The sequence below is a fragment of the Urtica dioica genome, chromosome 10, assembly GCF_054948205.1.
Source record: "Urtica dioica subsp. dioica isolate 48M chromosome 10, U.dioica_male_clone48M_v1_H2, whole genome shotgun sequence".
NCBI classification, from domain to species: Eukaryota; Viridiplantae; Streptophyta; class Magnoliopsida; order Rosales; family Urticaceae; genus Urtica; species Urtica dioica.
In genome coordinates, this window is record NC_142765.1 from 22,450,441 (window position 1) to 22,470,417 (window position 19,977).

A 19,977-nucleotide genomic window follows, 5' to 3' on the forward strand; every position below is an offset into this window, starting at 1 on the left:
CCAGATTGAGTAAAGTGGAGACAAATTGTCGCATACTTGTTCACCTCATCCATGAGGGCATCAGTCTCGAACCTCGAAAACAAGTAATCAACAACATATGCGTTGCTCGGAAAACTTTGGACGATATATAAATAGGAATTTGGACGTGGATACCCCACTCTTTTGAGAATAGTTTATTTCCAAACAACACCCCATTTAAAATTTAAACTGTATAGAAATATAAGACATTATAAGAGCGTCCATAATGCATCTTCAATTTGAAGATGGAGTTGGAGATGGTGATGCACTTCATCTTCAAACTCATCTTGATTCTTCATATTTGAATATGAATTGAATAGTGTATCTTCATATTTGAAAATGAACTATTTCATATCTATAATTTTTTTTAATACTCAAAATTTCTAAAAATTATAAAATTAGCCCAAAATTAATTTATAATTTAATACTTTATATGTATTATGTATTTATTTATAAATTAGTGCATTATAAAAAATATTAATTCAAATACACTTCATACTTAAAAAAAAATTAAAACTACTACAGTAGAAATCACAATATTTTATATAGACAACTAAAAAAAATAAGACATTAAAAAATTACATAATTAAGAAACGTAAATCACAATATTACGTAGACAACAAAAATAAAAATATCATGACATAAAATAAATAAAAAATTTATAGGTACAATAAATAAAATCAAACTACTTAGACTTATATGAAAATCTAATAGTTCGGGAAATCACTTCTAGATCCTTCAATATTATCAAATATTCTACCAAACACATTCATAGAATTAGAAGTACCATGTTGTTGTAGTTGCTCCTCATATCTTTTATGTGCAATACGTGCTTGTTCTTGAATTATTTAAGCACGTCGTTGTGGATCAGCAATAGTGTTTGGATCTTGTAATATGATTTTGAGCTCCATATCTTTCTCTTTGATATCCAATCGACGACGTAAAATTTCTATTTGTTGTTGCTGAGCATCTAATTGCATTTGCTTCTGATGGTAGTTGATGATAATTTACATAACATGATAATCGAAGACGAGGGTGATTTAAGTGCTTCAATCGAAGAAGTGACTGCACCGCCTCCAGAAGTTGAAATGGTAGTTGATGAAGATGTTCAGTTTCAATAAATTATGAGTAGATATAAACAAATCAGAGACAAAGATGCACATTTTGCCCTGCATAATGCTTTGATAGATCATTTGTGGGAGAAATATTCCTTAAGTATAGATTTATTTATTTGTATAATCAAATTATATATTGTGGTGTGTTTTATTTATTTTTATTATCAAATGTAATGCTTTAATTTATGTTGCGATGTGTTTTTATTTATTTTTATATGAAATATAATTCTTTAATTTATGTACTTTATTTTCAATCAATAAATTATCATAATGCTACTAATCACCAAGTCCTTTGTTTAGCCAAATCCGCTTGGTTGGTTGAGAATGGATTTTAGCATGTCATTTGATTTTGTGCAATGGAGGAATAAATTATCATTTTTAATTTTCGGATATATTATTAATAATATATATGTACTTGTAATAATATGAACAAAATTAATTTTGTTGGATAAATTTATAATATATTGAAATAATAATGGGTTAAAACTAAATTATAAAAAATTATAGTGGGCGATGATATATTTAGGTTATTCTTTGAAGAATATGTAATGAAGATTAAAAAAAACAGTGTTCATTGATGTAAATATGTAAAATAGAGATGTAAAATGAAGATGGATTGTAGATGATCTAAGAAAAAAAACAAGTATAAAAATCTATCAAAAAATAAAATTAGGGGCACCAAAAAAATCAAACTACACGATGAGTCATCTCCTTTGCTACCCAGTTTGTAGTTTATTTTATCTCTAGAACATGGCAATTGGAATGCCCACGCCATTTCTTGCAAAACCAAGTTGGTCTGATTCTTCATTATAAAAGTCTCGTATGTTAAAAAAAAAAAAAAAAAGACTTAAAAATTAGATTCAAAAGTTCACAAATTTGATGGTCATAAAAAGTTGGCTATTCATATGCAAATATGCCCTCCAAAGTCCAAACTACCTCGTTTATAAACGTGACTCCAAACTAAATTGAAATATATATTTTAACCAACCAATCACCATCGTTCATAACCTGGTCTCTCTCTCTCTCTCTCTCTCTCTCTACAACAGCTAAGAGAGAAGAAGACAAATCCAGAGACCTCCTATAAACCTGCCCAAACTATTATTTTAATTAATTTTATCTTTTCAATACCCATTTCCAATCTCATCAAAAGTGTGTCATTTTTCATTTACAAACCACCCACTCCTCTTCTTTCTGCATTCATTCTGTACCCTAAAAAAAGCAAAAAAGCAAAAACAAATAACAAAAAAGTTGACCACAACACAACGAAAACCTCTCTAAGAAAGGCTCTCTAGTCTTCTTTGCTTTTCATTCCATTCCAGAGAGAGAGAGAGAGAGAGGGAGAGAGATTGGTGATTGTTGAATGGATGAGAGGAAAATAGTGGTAATAGTGGAGGAAGCTGACGTGGCAAGAACGGCCCTGGAATGGGCTCTGAAGAATCTCCTCCGATACGGCGACACGGTCACTCTCCTCCACGTGTTTCCCTCCAAGTCGAAGAAAAAGAGCCGTTTGCTCAGACTCAAAGGCTTCCAATTAGCCCTCTCTTTCCAAGCTATCTGCGATTCCTTCCCCAACGTAATTAATTAACCCCTCGATTCATTTATTGTTAATATAGATATTGTTTCTTAATTATTTATGGAATAAATCTCGAAGACTAAGGTGGAGATCGTCGTGGCCGAGGGAGACCAAGACGGAAGAAAAATCGCCGCCGTGGTCAGAGATATCGGAGCTTCTGTGCTTGTCGTTGGTCTCCATGACCATAGCTTTCTCTACAAGTAAGCTTTCTTTATTTCATTTTCTCTTAATTTTATTTAAAATTTATTTTTAAATCGAGAATATTAAATAGTGATGTTGTTTCTGGAAAATTTTCGAATTGAATTTGAGACCGAGAAAGCGAATAATTTAATTACGCTACTTATTAGGGACACGGAAAGTAATGTGACAATAATATTGTCCCAAGTCCCAATTTTGATGAAATTTTCAAGAGTAAAAAACCAGTATTGTCCTCCCAAGTATAAAAATTCTCGTCTGATTTGGGGTTTGTTTTTTGCGTTTACGGAACTATTTAGAACTAATGGGTGATCAATCATCAACATCTTTGATCCCATAAATAAAAAACATCAACATCTTTGATCCCGTATAAAAAAGCATCAACATCTTTGATGAATAGCGTGGTTTTATTTATTTATTTGTTATTTTCGGGAGAAAATAATAAATATATTTTGGAATAATTAATAAGGGAGGTCGAAATGTCGAATGGGTATAATTGAATTTTTGAGAAATCATGTGAAAGAAACAGTGGAATAGTCCATTTAAGTTTTATTTATTTATATTAATTATTTGATTCTATCATGTCTCTTTCTCTCTTTACCTATATATATAACTCCCTAAAAAAAAAACAAAACAAAAAAAAAACTCCCGATGAAGGCTAATAATATGGATGAACTTATATCAGACGAAAGTAAACACATCATTATTTTAAAACATAGGTCATGACTCATTAGTTGGAGTCGATATATAAACAATGCTTTATAAATTATTAGCTGAGTTATTTTTTTATTTTTTTTTATAAATGCTATTTTCTATTTTAAATTATGAACTGATAATTCATAAGTTTTAAACAATGACTTTTAACTTCACATTTTACACGTTAAACTTTTTCAATTTTCTGAATAAAAAACATTCAACTAACCCTTAAAATGCAACAATTAAAATTTTAAATTTTTTCTTTATGGTTTATTAAAATGAATCACTCCCGATAAATTTACAACAATGTATAAAGTCTAAACTATTATTACTTGATATATGATTACTTTTATCAGGTTGCCAAAAGTAAAAAAAAAAAGAATCCTTTCCTTAATATTAAGTTTTTTTCAAAATTAGTTGTCTAGGACCCAAGAACTTCGAAGATTTAAAGTAATAAGTAAAGCAGAGAGACATGTAAAAGATTTTACACAAAAATGGTACACTAATATAACAATGATAATAATAATAATAATAATCAATTATGAATTTATTTATTAATTAAATATAAATTAATATAACTAATACATGAAATAATGTACAATATAATAATTTCTTTGTAATAACCCAGACCCATTATATTTAAAGATTTTCAGGAAAAATGATGGATGAGATAAGTTAGATGTGTGGGGTTGGTTCATAGGAAGTTTCATGGTCAACCGTCAGATGGGTTTAGGTGATTACTATTTGCATTATTATTATTATTAGTATTAATTATTAATACTATTAATGTTATTATTATTTATGCCTGGAATCTCTCTCTATCACGTAGAAGAGTCAGTCAACTTTATATCATTATCAATACTATTATTACATTTGTTTTAATTGCATGTTTAGTTGAGACTTGAGAGGATAATGCATGGTTACAGAGCGTCACCTAAGTCGTTCAATTAATTATATTCACAAAAGATTTCGATTTAGAAAAAAAATAAAAATACGAACATTTAAATAATACTGAGGAGAAACGGACAAACAATTTAAGATTCTCAGTGTACACTTTTGATTCTGAAACAATTTTGGCTCTGCCACTAGGGATACAATGGTTTTCTTTTTCGATGAAATATTTTGTCGTTCTTAATTATATAGATCATACAATAATGAAAATTGAAGATAGAAAATACGTGCCAAAAAAAACAGTTTAATTTCCCTTGTCAGGGTTCTCTGTGTTGATTTAAGAAAATGTTCAAACAAAGGTGATTAAAAATTAATTGTTTGAAATTAAGACTTTTTAGAGTGTTATCTTGGCGGGAGTCTTTTACAGTTTTTTAAAATTAATAATGACTGATCATATTTATTTACCTTTTTTTGTTTTTTTTATTTGGATAAATCCCTATGTTTTTTTACACGTTTCATTGTAATGTTCATTTATTTATTAACTAGTTTTATTTTTTTTCATTGAGCATGCAATTTTGTCCGGGTGAATTCATGCCGAGTGCATATTTAACCGAATAATTAATCTTTTTCTCTTTTTATTTTATTTTATTTATTTGTAGCTTTATTATTTTGCTTGACTACTCATATGTGTCAAGTCAACTATGCAACTGCAAGTGAGTCTTTATTTGTTTGTGCTTGAGAGAGTCTTAGCTTGGGGCAACTATAATTTAATAATTTACTAGCTTCACCGAAAAAAAAAAACAATATATTGGTAGTTATGAATTTGGAGACTATGGATTTTTAGATGCCCAAAACTATAACACATGGATTGGTCTACTAAGCTATTTACGTTGCCCTCTTTTATTTTTCACAATGAAGTCAAACTCTATTGATCACTCGTATTGTTGTATTATAGTATTATGGTACTTTCATTTGTCCATTCTTGCTTTGTGGAATCTGACTTCATATTGGAAGAAAATAATTGAAGAATTAAAAAAAAAAGGAAAAGAATTGGCTAGATTTAATCATGGACCTTGTAAATGGGATCCACGTTATGCTTACTAGCAATATTGAACTATCAAATTCAGCGCTACTTTCTTAGAATTTTCTTATTGCCAATTCTTAAAACTATCCTTTAGATTTTTTATTTTATTTTGATCATGTCAATAATTCATTTATATATCTGCACCTTAAAACTTTCAATAGATTCGCTTCTGATATTGTGTGCACGTTCGAAGACAAACTATAAACTATAAGATAACCACTGAGATTTTGTAAATAATAATAATTAAAAAATAGAAGGTAGAATTGTAGATTTTGATGGTCTAGTTTGAGGATAGCTTAAAAAAAAGAAAAGAAAAAAAAAGATAGACACCGTAAAAGTAGCTTTTAACACTTCAAATATTATAGGTCAAAAAATTTCTTTGACATTTCTTTGCAAATCCATGAAAACTCAGTTAATTTTTGAAGAAATGTTGATGAAAACTCATCAACATTTCTTTTAACGCTTTTTATTTTTACTTTTGTTACTATTCATTCGTCTATATCATTCATGAATTATGTTAAATGTATGACTAGACTTTTATCCATTATGACTATGATTGTCATTAATACAGTTTTTTTCATGACATTTTATTACTAAATCCGCAGTTTTTTCTTGACATGTTTGTCATAAAAGTGAAAAAAGCCTTTCTAAATTAGCTATTATTTTTTCATGACATGTTTATTATAAAAGTCTTCCATTTAGTCATATTTTGGAATAATCTCTTCATGTTATTACACTTTTTTAGCTTCTTCCTCGAGCTTGTTTTGTTTGACAATTTTCTTACAGATTCGTATATAAAATTAGCTATTGCCTCCAACGTAAATTTATTTTTCATTTGTGTTTTATCGATATTATACATGAAAATTTCCGTTCGAGATAGATCAAAAAAATCTTATCACCCTAATAATAATAATAATAATAGAATGATGCGTTAAATACCTTTTTAATTATTTTTATCTTCATATCATACCATATGTACACTCTTATATTATGCAGATTTTCCCAAACACAAATTGCTGTGAATTAAGTGATGATGGTGATATAAAAAATAAAAATAAAAAACACAGCAATATATATAATAAAAAGACAGGTTCTAAAAATGGTCATGTGGGTGTAGGCTGGCAATGGGCCAGAATGAGACAGGAAGCAAATTGAGTTGCAGAGTTTTGGGGATAAAGAGACCACCACTTTGTTCCCCATCATCAGCCACAAGGACAAAGACAAGCCCTTTTTCACTCAATTCCTCAACAGATATCGACTTCTCACAAATTGACCTCTCTGGCCTAGAGTAAGAAAATAAAATATATATATCATCTACTTCTTCTTCTTTTTCTTTTCTTTTTTTATTTTATCTTTAAAAGAAGAAGAAAAAAAAGCACTATTTCTTCCTTTCTTCTATTCTAGTTTTAGACTTTAGTGTTTGTTTTAGAACCCCCTTAAGGAGAGTGGTTGACCTTGGAACCTAATCACTCGCATATAATTCCTAACCCATTTTTGTGGGGTGTGGACCCTGGTTTTATTAGCTAAAAAATAATTAGTATAACATAGTTTCCAGTTTTGACATTTTCACCCTTATGATTCTTGTATGTTTTAATTGGAAGTTATTGTACTTAAGTTTCTTTTCGTTATTTAGGGACTAAATTAGAAAGGTTAAGATTTAAGGACAGAGTTATGGAATTAGAAATTGGGGGATGGTAGAAAATTCGGGGTTTTAAGGATAAATTTTTGTATTTTTATAAGTTCAAAGATTATTATTGGGATTTCAAGGCGGTTGTCCCATTATTTTAAATAGTAGACATCTATGTTTCATTTTAAGTTTGTTTTTAAATCAATATTTTTTTAATATAAAAATTATATGTAAATGTGAGACATTATTAAGAGAAAAACAAGAAAATGTTATAAAATCATGGATAATCAAAGTATGGGTAAATATTATCATTTAACATTATTATGTGATACGTTAAACTAAATGTATTACTAAAATAGCGTACGTTTTTTAATCCAAGTGTATATGTTAATCCAAACTAAAAAAATATCTTAATAGAATTCTACAGCTAAAAAGCTCTAAAACTAATTAAAGTTTTTAACTTGTTTCATAACAAGTTGTTTAGTGGGGTTTTATTTTTGTCTGGATAGTAGACGGAATCAAACAATTTAGTACTATTACCATATATTTTATATAATCTGCACAAAGTTGATAAATCACGTACATTTACACATTACTCAAAAACCAAAATGTATTGTTACTAGATTTTGAGTTTGTTACCAAATCAATACGCAAATTCAGTATTTTATTATTTGTACGACTGAGAAACATAAAAGAATCATGAAAGGCTATTACTTTGCTACCTCGAATACTTTTCATTCAATGTTTTTTTTCATTTTAATGTTAATTTGTTTATAAATTTTTGGTCACGAATTAATCTAATGATCTAATGGGTTTACAGATTGCCAGAGCTTCCAACACCCAGAATCCCATATAGAATCTGCCCAAGTCCTTCTGCAATAATCTGGAGATCAAGGAAGTCTAGAAGAAGGCAGAGCTGATTAAGGTTCTTAAAAAAAAAAAGAAAAAAAATTTAAATAAAGTCTCTATCTTCTATAGTAATACAAAGGCAGAGGTTCGTTTCATTCTAATTGAGTTGTCCATGTGCACAACTTCTCTCACAAAAGTTTTGTTCCCGGTATTTTATCACACATTGATAACAACACGCTCATTTATACACCAAAAATATCAAAAGGAATGAATAGTTAAAGCCATTTCGTGTTACTGGATTTCGTTTTCACTATGTATAAGTGCAGATTTTTGTATAACAAAAATTCACAATTAATTCAATCTAATATTTTAATATTTAATTAATTTCGGACCTCGCGACGTCCAAATCTAGATGAAGGATCGGAGCCCTCTTCATTCTTCGCATGTTTCGTGGGCTGCTTCACGTGTTTGGGTGTCGTCGTTACCGACTTCCTATTCCGCGTTGAAGAGGCAAGAGCACGAGCGGTCCTTAAACTTTTACGAGTAAGCGGTGTTTTTTTCTCGATCGCGGAGAGGAAAATAAGATCAAGTGGTGCAAGTGGAAATAGATAGTCGTGCATAAATCGGATGGTGGATTGGGATTATGCGATATTAGTAAATTTAATCAAGCGCTTCTTGCTAAGAGTGTGTGGCGCTTTATTCGGCGACCGGGCAGCCTTGTGTGCCGTGTTCTCCGGGGTAGCAACTTTTCAGACGGGGATATTCCTCGAGCCAAGTGCGGGTCGAATGGTTCCCGGTCCATTCCAAGCTCGAGAGGCGTCAAATCACCAAGAATGTCTGATGCCCGGTGTGTTCCAGTGGATCGGACTCTATAATCCACGCTTTTAGGGGTTGTCCATGGGCTAAGAAAGTCTGGAATATTGGGGACTTCGAGGACGTGGTTAAGAATCTGAGAGGCGAGGACTTGATTGGCCTTTTTCCTAAGAGCTATGAATCTCCTCAAGATATGGAAGTTGGAATTTTTAGTTAGTCTTCTATGGGAATTGTGGAACCACATAAATAATATTTGCTCCAAGGTGAGATCATGTGGAAGAGTCAGGGCCTCTCCCCGGTTCTTGCGGAAGCCATAGCTATCCTTCAAGGTATGTCATTTGCTTGCAATTTGGGGTGGAGACGAGTTATTATCCAGTCGGATTGCTTGGAAGTTGTATCGGCGGTACAAAGCGGGGTCATTCCGATAACGGAACTTGGAACGAACCAATGACATTAAGGTTTTGGTGTCTAATTTTATTTCTTTTGTGATTATATTTCTTCCTCATTTATGTAATAAGGCCGTTCATAATTTGGCTCGCTTTGCTATTAATCGTAAAACGAATGCCCGGTGGTTGGGCAATCTATCGCCTTGTGCTTGGCTAGAGGTCATGAACGACCATCGTGATATTAGTTCTTGATTATAACCTCTGCCATTTAAATGAAAGTTTTAATATATTTTCATGTGGTTTTGTCCATATTTTCGAAAAAAAAAGCCTTTCTCAAACTTACCACAAACTCACCATTCGTTTGATAAAAAAATAACCGTCTCAAACATGTTTACCACAAACTTTCTCATTATATTGTCTCAAACATGTTTTTGTGCTCTGTTAAAATTTTGACTAAGTGATGACTTATAAATCGTAATTATGTATTAAATTATTAAAAAAATTTATCAAGGGTAAACCCTTTACTTTCATAATATATAAAACTTGGCTTTTGACCAAGAAACAGACAAAAATACCTTTTCAGCTTATTTATCCATATAAATTGTGTAAATCTCATCGTACATTATTGTAAGTCATCGTACACCATCATACACTTCGTAAGTCACCATACACTATTATACACCATCGTAAATCTATATGAATTTCATCGTACACCATCGTACAATATTGTATTCCATCGTAATTTTCTCTATATGAATTTCATCGTACACCATCGTACAATATTGTATTCCATCGTAATTTTCTCCAAATTCAAAACCCTAACTTTATCGAATTCGATCCAAATCATCTATAAGCAATAGAACACGAAATAAATACGAAATTCATACTTTTTTTGGCATTTCAAAAGGACGAGCTCAAATTCACGTCAGAACGTCAAAGTCACGTCAAACCCGTATGAAATCTTTATGAAATTGGGTGAGTGAGAGGGAGGGAGAGTGAAAATGAGAGGGAAAAAAAATATTTATTTGGTCTGAAGGATATTTTTGTCAATTTTTTAGACAAAAGTTCAATTTTAGATATTTTTCAATTAATTAGTCCAACCTTGATATTTTGGTAGTATTGAGACCCGTTTATGAAATTTCTCTTTACTAAACATGCACACAATCATAGTAAAAAATAAGAAGAAAAAAAAAACACACACACATTCATTGACCGCGCGGATTCGACGCTCGCCTCTCGCCGCCGTTGGTCTCAAAGTGAGGTTCTTAATTAGCTGTTCTTGATTTTCTGGTTGTGATGTTTAGAGCTCGTTTTTGTGATTACATTATTTCTATCGATGATTAATCCCATGAGTGGCTGTTTTACTTGAGTTTTATAAAATTCGAAGGTATTGATTGCTGGGTTATATAAGTCAATAGGTTCCTAGCGGTAAATAATTTTCTCTACTGAGTTAGTTTACAACTTGGACTTGTTGTGTTGCGTGGTTTTGCTTTTTGTTCATATCCAACTTCTTCTCTGTTTGCTTTAATTTCTCTACTAACTCATTTACTGTGTTTTTCACTTTTTAGTACTACTCAGAATTTCATTTATCGTTGTCATCAGCGATTTTTTATATTCTTCTTTCATGAGGCGATTAAAGTCCTGCTCTTTCAGAACAGGTCAACTGACTAGCAACTAATCTCAGAGCACTTTTCCTGTCCATCAATAGAGGTAAATAAATCGCTCTCAGAGTTTTAGGGATGCCTTGTGTTTGATAATTTGCTTCCGAGTGTTTTTTTTTCAATGAATATGGTGGTATGGGTTTTGGGTTTCCATATACTAACAATTGTTAGTGAATCAAAGTTTTTCTGGGTAATTTACGTTCATGAGGTCTCTATGTGTTTTTTTTTTCTTGGATAGTTTGTGATGGGGTTTTTTTTTTTTTTTTTTGGTTCATTAGGAAAATAGTCAACTTAAACGTTTGATATTGCTAAATAGCCAACGTTTGGTAAATCTTAGGTAAATAGCCATTTTCATGTATTTACAAATGTAAATCTTAGATAAATAGCCACCTCCATATATTAGCAATGTCAAACGTTTAGGTTTGCTATTTTCCTAATTTTCTGTTTTTTTTTTTTCCTTCTTTTCTTGGTGTATGTACGAGAAGTCATTACAGAATGAAGCTCTCCTCTGTGAGCCTAGAGTCGGTCCCGCTCTCGCTCCCTCGGACTCGTCGGAGCCACGTGTCCCCGAGAAGCTTGGTTATGTGTTCGATGAAGCCCGCTTCGGTGAGCGTGGCCGAGTCAGGACTGAGTCGCATCGAGTCGCTGAGTCAGGTCTCGGGTGTGTTGGGTTGTCAATGGGGCGATGAGGGAAAGGGCAAGCTGGTCGACATCTTGGCTCACCACTTTGACATCGTTGCTCGTTGCCAGGTTAACAAAAAAAAAACCGCTTTCTGTCAATTTCTCTCTTTAAGCTGGGTTCTTTTATTTTCATTATTAACAATGCAGTCGGTGATTGGGGTTTACAATTTGCTTGTTGGGTTTATTCCGATACTTTCTTTCTGTTTCTCTTTTTTCCTTTCGTCTAATGATCCGAGAATAGCTAGTACATAAGAATTCAGAGGCTTTTTTTTTTTTTTTTTTTTTTTTTTTTTTTTTTTTGCGATGAAGTTGTTGGATGAGACAATTTTACTTCAGTCCGGGTTTTAAATTTTACCATTTAATCAGATAGTTAGTTGTTTATCGAGATTTACGATTCGCTTGTCGGGTTTATGGTTTTTTTTTTCTTGAAAGATTACGTCTTTAGTGTGTGTGTGTGTGATTAAATATGAAATAAAAAACAAGCTAATTGCACTTAAACATTTTTTTCCCAACTATCTTGCTTTCAATCTTCTCTATTCTATAGCCGTTCAATCGTCGCCTATCATTTTTGTTGTTGTTGTTCAGGGAGGGGCAAATGCTGGTCATACCATCTACAACTCGGAGGGAAAGAAGTTTGCTCTCCATCTCGTTCCTTCGGGAATTCTGAACGAAGAGACGATGTGCGTGATCGGAAACGGGGTCGTGGTCCATCTCCCGGGGCTCTTCGGCGAGATCGACGGCCTCGAATCCAACGGCGTCTCGTGCGGCGGGAGAATCCTCGTCTCGGACCGGGCCCACCTGCTCTTCGACTTCCACCAAGAGATCGACGGCCTCAGGGAGGCCGAGCTCGCCAAGTCCTTCATCGGGACCACCAAGCGGGGGATCGGGCCGTGCTACTCGAGCAAGGCGAACCGGAACGGGATAAGGGTCTGCGACCTCGCCCACATGGACACTTTCCCCGACAAGCTCGACCTTTTGCTCTCCGACGCCGCGGCGAGGTTCGAGGGCTTCGAGTACACGCCGGCGACGCTCAGAGACGAGGTCGAGAAGTACAAGAGGTTCGCCGAGAGGCTCGAGCCCTTCGTCGCCGACACCGTGCACTTCGTGAACGAGGCCGTCTCGCTGAAGAAGAAGGTCTTGGTCGAGGGAGGTCAGGCCACCATGTTGGACGTTGACTTCGGGACCTACCCGTTTGTGACTTCTTCTAGCCCCTCTGCCGGAGGGATTTGCACCGGCCTTGGAATCGCACCCAGAGTCATCGGTGATCTGATCGGAGTGGTAAATTTTCTCTCTCTCAAAAAACTACTTGGGGTATTTTATAACCTATGATTCTCATGGCTAAAAAAATGCTCTGATTCTTGTGCCTAATCTCTTCACTGATTTTATAACCTATGATTCTTGTGGCTAAAGAATGCTTTTTTTTTTTTTTTTGGTATATTGAGGTTTGTGGGTTCGAGTCACAATTGTGACAAAGGTTCCTCTGAAAAAAAAAAAAAAACATACTTTTCGTTTGCTAATCAGTTTTTTCGGGTGCAGTTAAAAGTTTACACCACAAGAGTTGGGTCATGTCCATTCTCGAGTGAAAATAACTAGTCCGTGATATTTTTCAAAAGAATTTTGAAAAATGCGTGAATCTCGACACAACCCCAGATGATACAATTTTGTGGGTTTTGCAGGTAAAAGCGTACACCACAAGAGTTGGGTCGGGTCCGTTTCCGACTGAAATGTTGGGGCAAGGCGGCGACCTCCTCCGCTTCGCCGGCCAAGAGTTCGGAACGACCACCGGCCGTCCCCGCCGCTGCGGTTGGCTCGACATCCCCGCACTCAAGTTCTGCTGCCAAATCAACGGCTTCTCTTCTCTCAACCTCACGAAACTCGACGTCTTGTCCGAGTTTTCCGAGATCGAATTGGGGGTCGCTTATAAACACCCCGACGGAACGCCCATCAGATCGTTCCCGTCCGACCTTCGCCTTCTCGAGCAATTGGAGGCGAGCCGCCGAACTCTGAACTTTTCTGAGTTTGTTGTGTGTGTGTGTGTGTTAGTAGTTGTGACATTTATTTATTTTTTTGAATTTTTGCAGGTGGAATATGAAGTATTGCCGGGATGGAATACGGATATATCATCCGTCAGAAACTATTCGGACCTTCCAAAGGCGGCGAAGCAATATGTTGAGAGGATAGAAGAGCTCGTTGGCGTTCCCGTCAATTACATCGGCGTTGGGCCTGGACGTGATGCCCTTATATACAAATAAATCCGTTTTGGATTATGATTTTTGACTAATTGTTGCTGCATTGGAGCACATTCCAATTGCCCTTCAATATTTGGGTATGTTTTGGATAAATAAGCATGTTTGGCGCTTATGATTTATTCTCCAAGTTTTTGTTGTTGTTGTTGTGTGTGTGTGTGTGTGTTTTTTTTTTTTTTTTTGTAACAGGTAGGCGCTATTATGTTGTATTTTGACTACTAAAATAATTTTGATGGGTCGGACTTGGGAGGAGATTCTCAAATTTTTGGATTGAATGTGAAAATTAAGGATTTCAGTGTCTTTTCAAATGCCAGCGAATTAAATTAGTGTCAAAACAGTGTAGCGTTTTGCATTAGAATGCTCTATTTCTCGAAGTGGGTGCTCCTTTTGGATTTCGTTTCACCCATCAATTTACAAGAATTTTTTGAATGAGCCATGGAATTTCTCTAAATTTAACGTGTATTATTGTCTTCCATTGCTTGGAAGTTTACATGTGCTGTCACTCGATTCTAGTGTTGAATCTTGTTCAACTTGAAATCTTTTCTCTTTGTTGAAATGAGTTTGGTATCTATATTTATCGGTGTTCTGCTTATTTTCTAATGAAAACCAAAGTTATTTTCAAAATATAGTAAAAAAATAACTTTCTTGGGTATGTTAGATTTTGTAATTTTTTCAAGGTTTATATTAGAATTGTAGTTTGATTAACAGAAAATCACATCCTTCAAGCATGAAATTGAAATTATATTTGAGACTTAATGAGTATTTTGCCCCTTCCCCTACTCAACAATCTCCACGTATTACAAGATCATATTTTTGGAGAAAATATAGTTAAGATGATTACACCCAATGACAAATCTCCAGTATTAATACATAGAGAGATATGTGTAATAGTGACACTTTCCTATCCACCTAGTAGGCTAAGTACAATATATAAAGAAATAAAAAAAAAAAAAAAAAAAAAAAAAAAACACGAAATGCTGGGCTGTCACAGAGCACTAATGGGTTTGGTGACGAGTCATATAACAGCATTTGACTCGAAACTCACGACTCGGCCCGAGCCACTTACTCACTCACTCACTCACTTTTCTAGCCTTTATTAAAAGCAAATAAATAAATAGTCGACAAGCCGTGAAATGAAAATGGGTTTCCAAAGCTGAGCCTATCCTTTTTCTTCTACTCTTTCTTTAGATCTATGCGACTCAAAATCGGCTCTGCGAATCAAAGCCGCAACCAAATTTTTTTAGCCCAGAACGCCCAAAAGCTGCTCTTAATTCTCTCTTAGTCTCTTCAACCTTCAATCGGCTCACTTTTCTCCTTTTTTTCAGCCGATCTACGCTTCTAAATCTTCCCTCCAAATTCTCTCTCTCTCTCTCTCTCTCTCTCTCTCTCTCTCTCTCTCTCTCTCCTGGATTTGCTCTAAACGTTAAAGTTCCTCCTCTGGTCTCGGCCCAAGTTTAAAGCTTGCGTTTTTTTTTTTTTGTGTTGGAAAAACATGGAAGGTCTTCAAGGGTCCCTATAGTGGGTGAAGTTTGGTGTTCTCCTTCTGATGAATTTCGTGAGTAAAAAGACTTCTTCTTCAATGTATAAAAAGCCTGGATTTTTTTTCCCTGTATATTAATATAAAAATTGAAAATTTCAGGGACAAAGTGTGAGTGGCAAAGAAGTGGCGACCCAAATGGATTGGGGTGGTGTCAATACCAGCACATACAAGACTTTCAAAGGTCAACAAATTCTCAAAGATTTGGTCTTTGTTTGTGTCAGTGGTTAATGATGTAGGAATAAATATAGGACTCATGATATATATCACACTGAGATTTAAAAAATCAAACGAGCCAATTGATTTTGTTGGTAGAAATAAGTTTTAGCTCAATTTTTTTAGAACAGCATGGAGTTGCTAAACTAAAGTTAAATCTAAACTGGTTTAGCAAAAAAAAAGTGTGAAGAATATGGCAAATAATATTTTCTCGCGAAATTCGCCTTTGTAATTGTCTATGTTCTGATAATAATAACTTAGGTTGGTTATATTTGTGCGAATACGCGTTCATCTTGTAATTCCTATTGTTTTATCGAAGAATATCATCGAAGGTTCTCATCACAATGGTACTAAATCTCTCTAGGATATTAAGATGTTTGTTTTCTTATAAGATTTTAGAGTTGAGTCTGTTTTCTGTACTTTTATGTCTCTTTTTTAATAAGAGTGAAGAGAGACTTTTTTTTAGTAGTATATCTAGTGTTTTATTTTTAAATTTATTTCCAGACATGGAACCGAAATCCATGATGGACATGGCATTGATTCCGATCGACCCAGTAGAAATCGGGCTGGGCTCTTCGGAAAAGGCCATCGCTGCGAGTTCCGTGAAGCCTCGGAAAAAAACAATGACATCGGTGTATCTCAAGTACTTCGAGACCGCCTCCGATGGAAAAAGCCGCCGCTGCAAGTTCTGCGGACAGAGCTATTCCATTGCCACAGCAACCGGTAATCCATTTTTCTATAAAATAAAAATTAAAATAATGAAAATTTAAAGAGAAAAAGCTCAATTTAAAAAATCCTCTCTCCTGCAACATGAAGGTAATTTGGGAAGACACCTAATGAATCGACATCCGGGTTATGACAAGTCCTCGTCCGGTGATAATAACTTGGCGAGCTCTACGCCTCATCCTTTGGCGACCGTCACTGTGGCCAAGAAGCCTCAGCCTCAACTCAAAACATCTCAGGTATTATTATAATGCGATTTGCCCGCCTTGTTTTCATAACATTTATCATATTGCTTGTATTCTAAGTATTTTAAATGAAGTTGATGGCTTCTCGATTAATGACACGGGTCTTGTTTTTGTTCATCCCGCCCCTACTCTGGTTTCTATTTACGTTGTATTTATCATTCTTCATGTTAATGCAATAAATATTTTACATGATTAATTTTACCAATTGGTTTATATGTTTATGATGAGATATTGTACACATGAAACTATGTTTTTCTCTGGCAAAAAAATTCCGAAATTAATTTACCCGTTGATACACATTATTTCCACCATTATCGATTCTTTAAGATCAATCACAAAATAATCTGGGGGTCCAAAATTAGACTCTTTCTAAATTATTCTCTGAAAATCCAATTCTTTTTAATGAATCAAAACCCTACACCAGTGGATTAACAGTAGTTTTTGGTGTAATTCATATATATATATATATATATATATATATATATATATATATATATATATATATATATATATTAAAGTCTCAGGTAGTGGATTATGATCATCTGAACTGGTTGCTCGTGAAGTGGCTCGTCATCACGTCTCTCCCTCCGTCGACGGTCGAGGAGAGGTGGCTCGAAAACTCGTACAAGTTTCTGAACCCGTCGGTCCAGCTCTGGCCCGGCGACCGCTACCGAGCCGTGTTCCACGAAGTCCATCGGAGCATGCAAGAGGACATCCGAGCCTCTCTCTCGAGCCTCTCTTCCAAGCTCTCCATCGCCCTCGATTTCTGGACGTCCTACGAGCAGATCCACTACATGAGCGTGACGAGCCACTGGATCGACGACACCTGGACGTTCCAGACCCTGCTCCTCGACATCTGCCACATCCCGTACCCTTGCGGCGGCCCCGAGATCCACCGCTGCCTCATCAAGACCCTCAAAGCGTTCGGCGTCGAGAACCGAGTCCTATCTTGTACCCACGATAACAGCCAGGCCGCGATCCACGCTTGCCACGCTCTGAGGGACGATCTCGACGGCCAAAAGATCGGGTCTTTCTGCTACGTCCCGTGCGCTGCTCGCGCGCTCGACTCGATCATCGAGGACGGGCTGAGGACCGTGAAGCCGCTCGTCTCCAGGGTCCGCGAATTCGTGTTGGGGTTGAACTCCTCCGCGGATATCTCCGAAGATTTCGTCCGGATCGCCGCGGCTTGCCAGGAAGGCACTTGGAAATTTCCGCTCGACGCTTCCGCTCGGTGGAGCGGGAGTTATCAGATGCTTGATGTCGTTAGGAAGGTACGCTGTCAAATAAAGTTTCTTTCTTTTTGGTCAAACACATTAGTCCAATCGTTGGTCTGGTTTGCGCAGTCTTTATTCAAAGTCTCATGGAAGACTCGGAGAAACTTCAAGCTTAGCTTATAAGTCATTTTTTATATCAAAATTCACATTTGTACCATTTTTTCTTACACTTTTAGCATACGAAAAATCGTTATAAATCATATTAAAGCAAAAATTGAGACCAAAAAAAAAAAAAAAAAGTGATCATTAGATTTCATGAATTTCGTGGTTTCGAAATTAATTTATGAATCCTAAAAAATTGAAAAAGTGGGTTCTTTTCATGGAATATATATATTTGTACTAATCTAACAAACCCAGTGTTATATCTTTAATATTGTAACAGTAAATCTATACTAAACCGGTTATATTTCATTTAGTTCAAGTCCTGCTATAAAATTCAGTGTGGGTTTTTCTTTCTTCCTTAAACTGAAAATCGAACAAAAAAAGCTTGTAACTTGAGCTTTAAGTCGCCGACTAAGAAGACCCGCGTGTTGGATTTTAGGCAGGCAAGTCGATGGACGCTGTAACGAGGAAGTACGAAGAGACGCTGGGGAATAGCAGGATTGCGTTGAACCCGGAAGAGAAGAACGCGGTGCACGTCGTCCACGAGTACCTCGAGTCGTTCCACAAAACGACGACCAACATATGCACGAGCAAGGTTCCGACGGTTGGGCTGGTTCTGTTCTTCATGGACCACATCCTCGAGATGATCGTGGCCTGCCGCGACTCCCGCCACATCCCCAACTGGCTCAAGTTGGACGCCGACGAGATGGAGAAGAAAGCCCGCACCTACAACAACCAGGTTCCACTACTCTCACTGTTTCTATAGTAGTTTAGTTTTAAGGGCGATTCTTATGAGTCCCCGGCCAGTTAATTGGGAGCGATTGGTTCAATTCTCGAATTGTGAGTGGTTGTCACAAAGCCTACAACGGCCAGTTAATTGGTTTGACTTGACTAGGGAATTTGATGTTTTATCTATTTTTCAAAAATTTAGGGATATAGGTCACAAAAACATAAGCGTTTGCGTTTTAGCCAACGTTTTGTAAATATTTCGTAAATACCCATAAATGTTTCATACTTTGCGTTTTTGGTCACTGATAGCGTAAATATATATATACGTGGCTATTTACCAAAAATCAACGAAACGTTGGCTATTTAGAAATTTCTAACGTTTCACATGGCCTAAGCCTCGTGGATTTGGTCGGGTTGGTTTAAAATCAGAAGATTTGTCATGAAGTTATTAGTATTTTGGATTAGGAACGGTTATTATGGCCTACAACCACAACCAGGTTGTTAATTAATCCCTCAATCAAGTTGTTCTACTAGAGGATCATTTAGTATGTTAGTAAGTGGTTTTTTTATTTAGGAGAGGGTTGGTTCACATTACTATCCTTTGATTCCAATTTGGTAGGTGTGCAACATATTTTCATACATGGCGGCGATCCTCGACCCCCGGATCAAGTCGGAGCTGATCCCCGAGAGCCTCAACTCCGAGAGCTTCCTCGAGCAGGCGAGGAGCCACTTCACGAGGAACTACTCCGCGCCGCCGGCCGGCCATTTTCCGGCGGCGGCGACGGCGAGTTCCGGCGGGTTCGACAACGGAGGAGGAGGGTCGTTCGCGGAGGAGATTGCTCGGAAGAGGCGGAGGGCGAGCATGGGAAACGCGGCGGCGGACGAGGTGAGTCAGTACCTGTCGGAGCCGCCGGCGGCGATCCCCACGGACGTGCTCGAGTGGTGGAGGGTCAACAGCGCGCGCTTCCCGAGGCTGTCGGCCATGGCCCGGGATTTCCTCGCCGTGAGGCCGGCCTCGCGGGCCCCGCACGAGGTGTTCTCCGGCGACGGGGAGGCCGAGAGGCACCGCCGCCTCTGCGTGCCTCACGACGCCACGAGGGCGCTTCTCTGCGTCAGGTCCTGGGTCATGGCCGGCATGAAACTCAAGTTCAAGTCCACCGAGATCGATTACGATAGGTTGATGGAACTCGCCGCCGCGGCAGAGAAACGCAACTAAATGACTCTTTTTCTTTGAAAGTGGTTCATATTTATTACATTCTTCTGAAATTATTGTTTATATCTTGTGCATATAATATAAAAATTGCTTATGATTTAGT

At 36.1% G+C, this 19,977-nt stretch overlaps 3 protein-coding genes across 4 annotated transcripts; all 3 read left to right on the forward strand.

The window, feature by feature from the left end:
* Nucleotides 1-2,208: 2,208 nt before the first annotated feature.
* On the forward strand, nt 2,209-8,332 carry LOC149384092 (Adenine nucleotide alpha hydrolases-like superfamily protein). Its single transcript, XM_089627940.1, has 4 exons — nt 2,209-2,706; nt 2,785-2,906; nt 6,690-6,860; nt 8,020-8,332. Exons 1-4 carry the CDS (start codon nt 2,494-2,496, stop codon nt 8,117-8,119), a joined length of 606 nt encoding a protein of 201 aa, XP_089484066.1. The 5' UTR covers nt 2,209-2,493; the 3' UTR covers nt 8,120-8,332.
* Nucleotides 8,333-11,402: 3,070 nt separating this feature from the next.
* LOC149384093 (adenylosuccinate synthetase 2, chloroplastic-like) lies at nt 11,403-13,965 on the forward strand. The gene is made up of 4 exons (XM_089629412.1): nt 11,403-11,658; nt 12,175-12,867; nt 13,266-13,577; nt 13,671-13,965. The coding sequence occupies exons 1-4, from the start codon at nt 11,404-11,406 to the stop codon at nt 13,839-13,841; spliced, it is 1,431 nt and encodes a 476-aa protein (XP_089485538.1). The 5' UTR covers nt 11,403; the 3' UTR covers nt 13,842-13,965.
* Nucleotides 13,966-14,964: 999 nt separating this feature from the next.
* On the forward strand, nt 14,965-19,968 carry LOC149384094 (BED zinc finger and hAT dimerization domain-containing protein). 2 transcript variants are annotated; one of them, XM_089629495.1, is made up of 7 exons: nt 14,965-15,390; nt 15,475-15,556; nt 16,093-16,311; nt 16,405-16,550; nt 17,075-17,827; nt 18,372-18,671; nt 19,281-19,968. In XM_089629495.1, the coding sequence occupies exons 1-7, from the start codon at nt 15,382-15,384 to the stop codon at nt 19,875-19,877; spliced, it is 2,106 nt and encodes a 701-aa protein (XP_089485621.1). In that variant the 5' UTR covers nt 14,965-15,381; the 3' UTR covers nt 19,878-19,968. The 2 variants fall into 2 exon arrangements, with proteins under 2 accessions (XP_089485621.1, XP_089485622.1); XM_089629496.1 differs by having other exon boundaries at nt 17,081-17,827.
* The last annotated feature ends 9 nt before the right edge of the window (nt 19,969-19,977 follow it).

Bases quoted from the DNA above. Each gene is read 5' to 3' on its own strand.
- LOC149384092 (XM_089627940.1), top strand. From the start codon at position 2,494: ATGGATGAGAGGAAAATAGTGGTAATAGTGGAGGAAGCTGACGTGGCA. The intron at 2,907-6,689 runs GTAAGCTTTCTT...ATGTGGGTGTAG, and splicing joins GACCATAGCTTTCTCTACAA to GCTGGCAATGGGCCAGAATG. The intron at 6,861-8,019 runs GTAAGAAAATAA...ATGGGTTTACAG, and splicing joins ATTGACCTCTCTGGCCTAGA to ATTGCCAGAGCTTCCAACAC.
- LOC149384093 (XM_089629412.1), top strand. From the start codon at position 11,404: ATGAAGCTCTCCTCTGTGAGCCTAGAGTCGGTCCCGCTCTCGCTCCCT. The intron at 11,659-12,174 runs GTTAACAAAAAA...GTTGTTGTTCAG, and splicing joins ACATCGTTGCTCGTTGCCAG to GGAGGGGCAAATGCTGGTCA. The intron at 12,868-13,265 runs GTAAATTTTCTC...TGGGTTTTGCAG, and splicing joins TCGGTGATCTGATCGGAGTG to GTAAAAGCGTACACCACAAG.
- LOC149384094 (XM_089629495.1), top strand. The intron at 16,551-17,074 runs GTATTATTATAA...TATATATTAAAG, and splicing joins CTCAACTCAAAACATCTCAG to TCTCAGGTAGTGGATTATGA. The intron at 17,828-18,371 runs GTACGCTGTCAA...GTTGGATTTTAG, and splicing joins TGCTTGATGTCGTTAGGAAG to GCAGGCAAGTCGATGGACGC.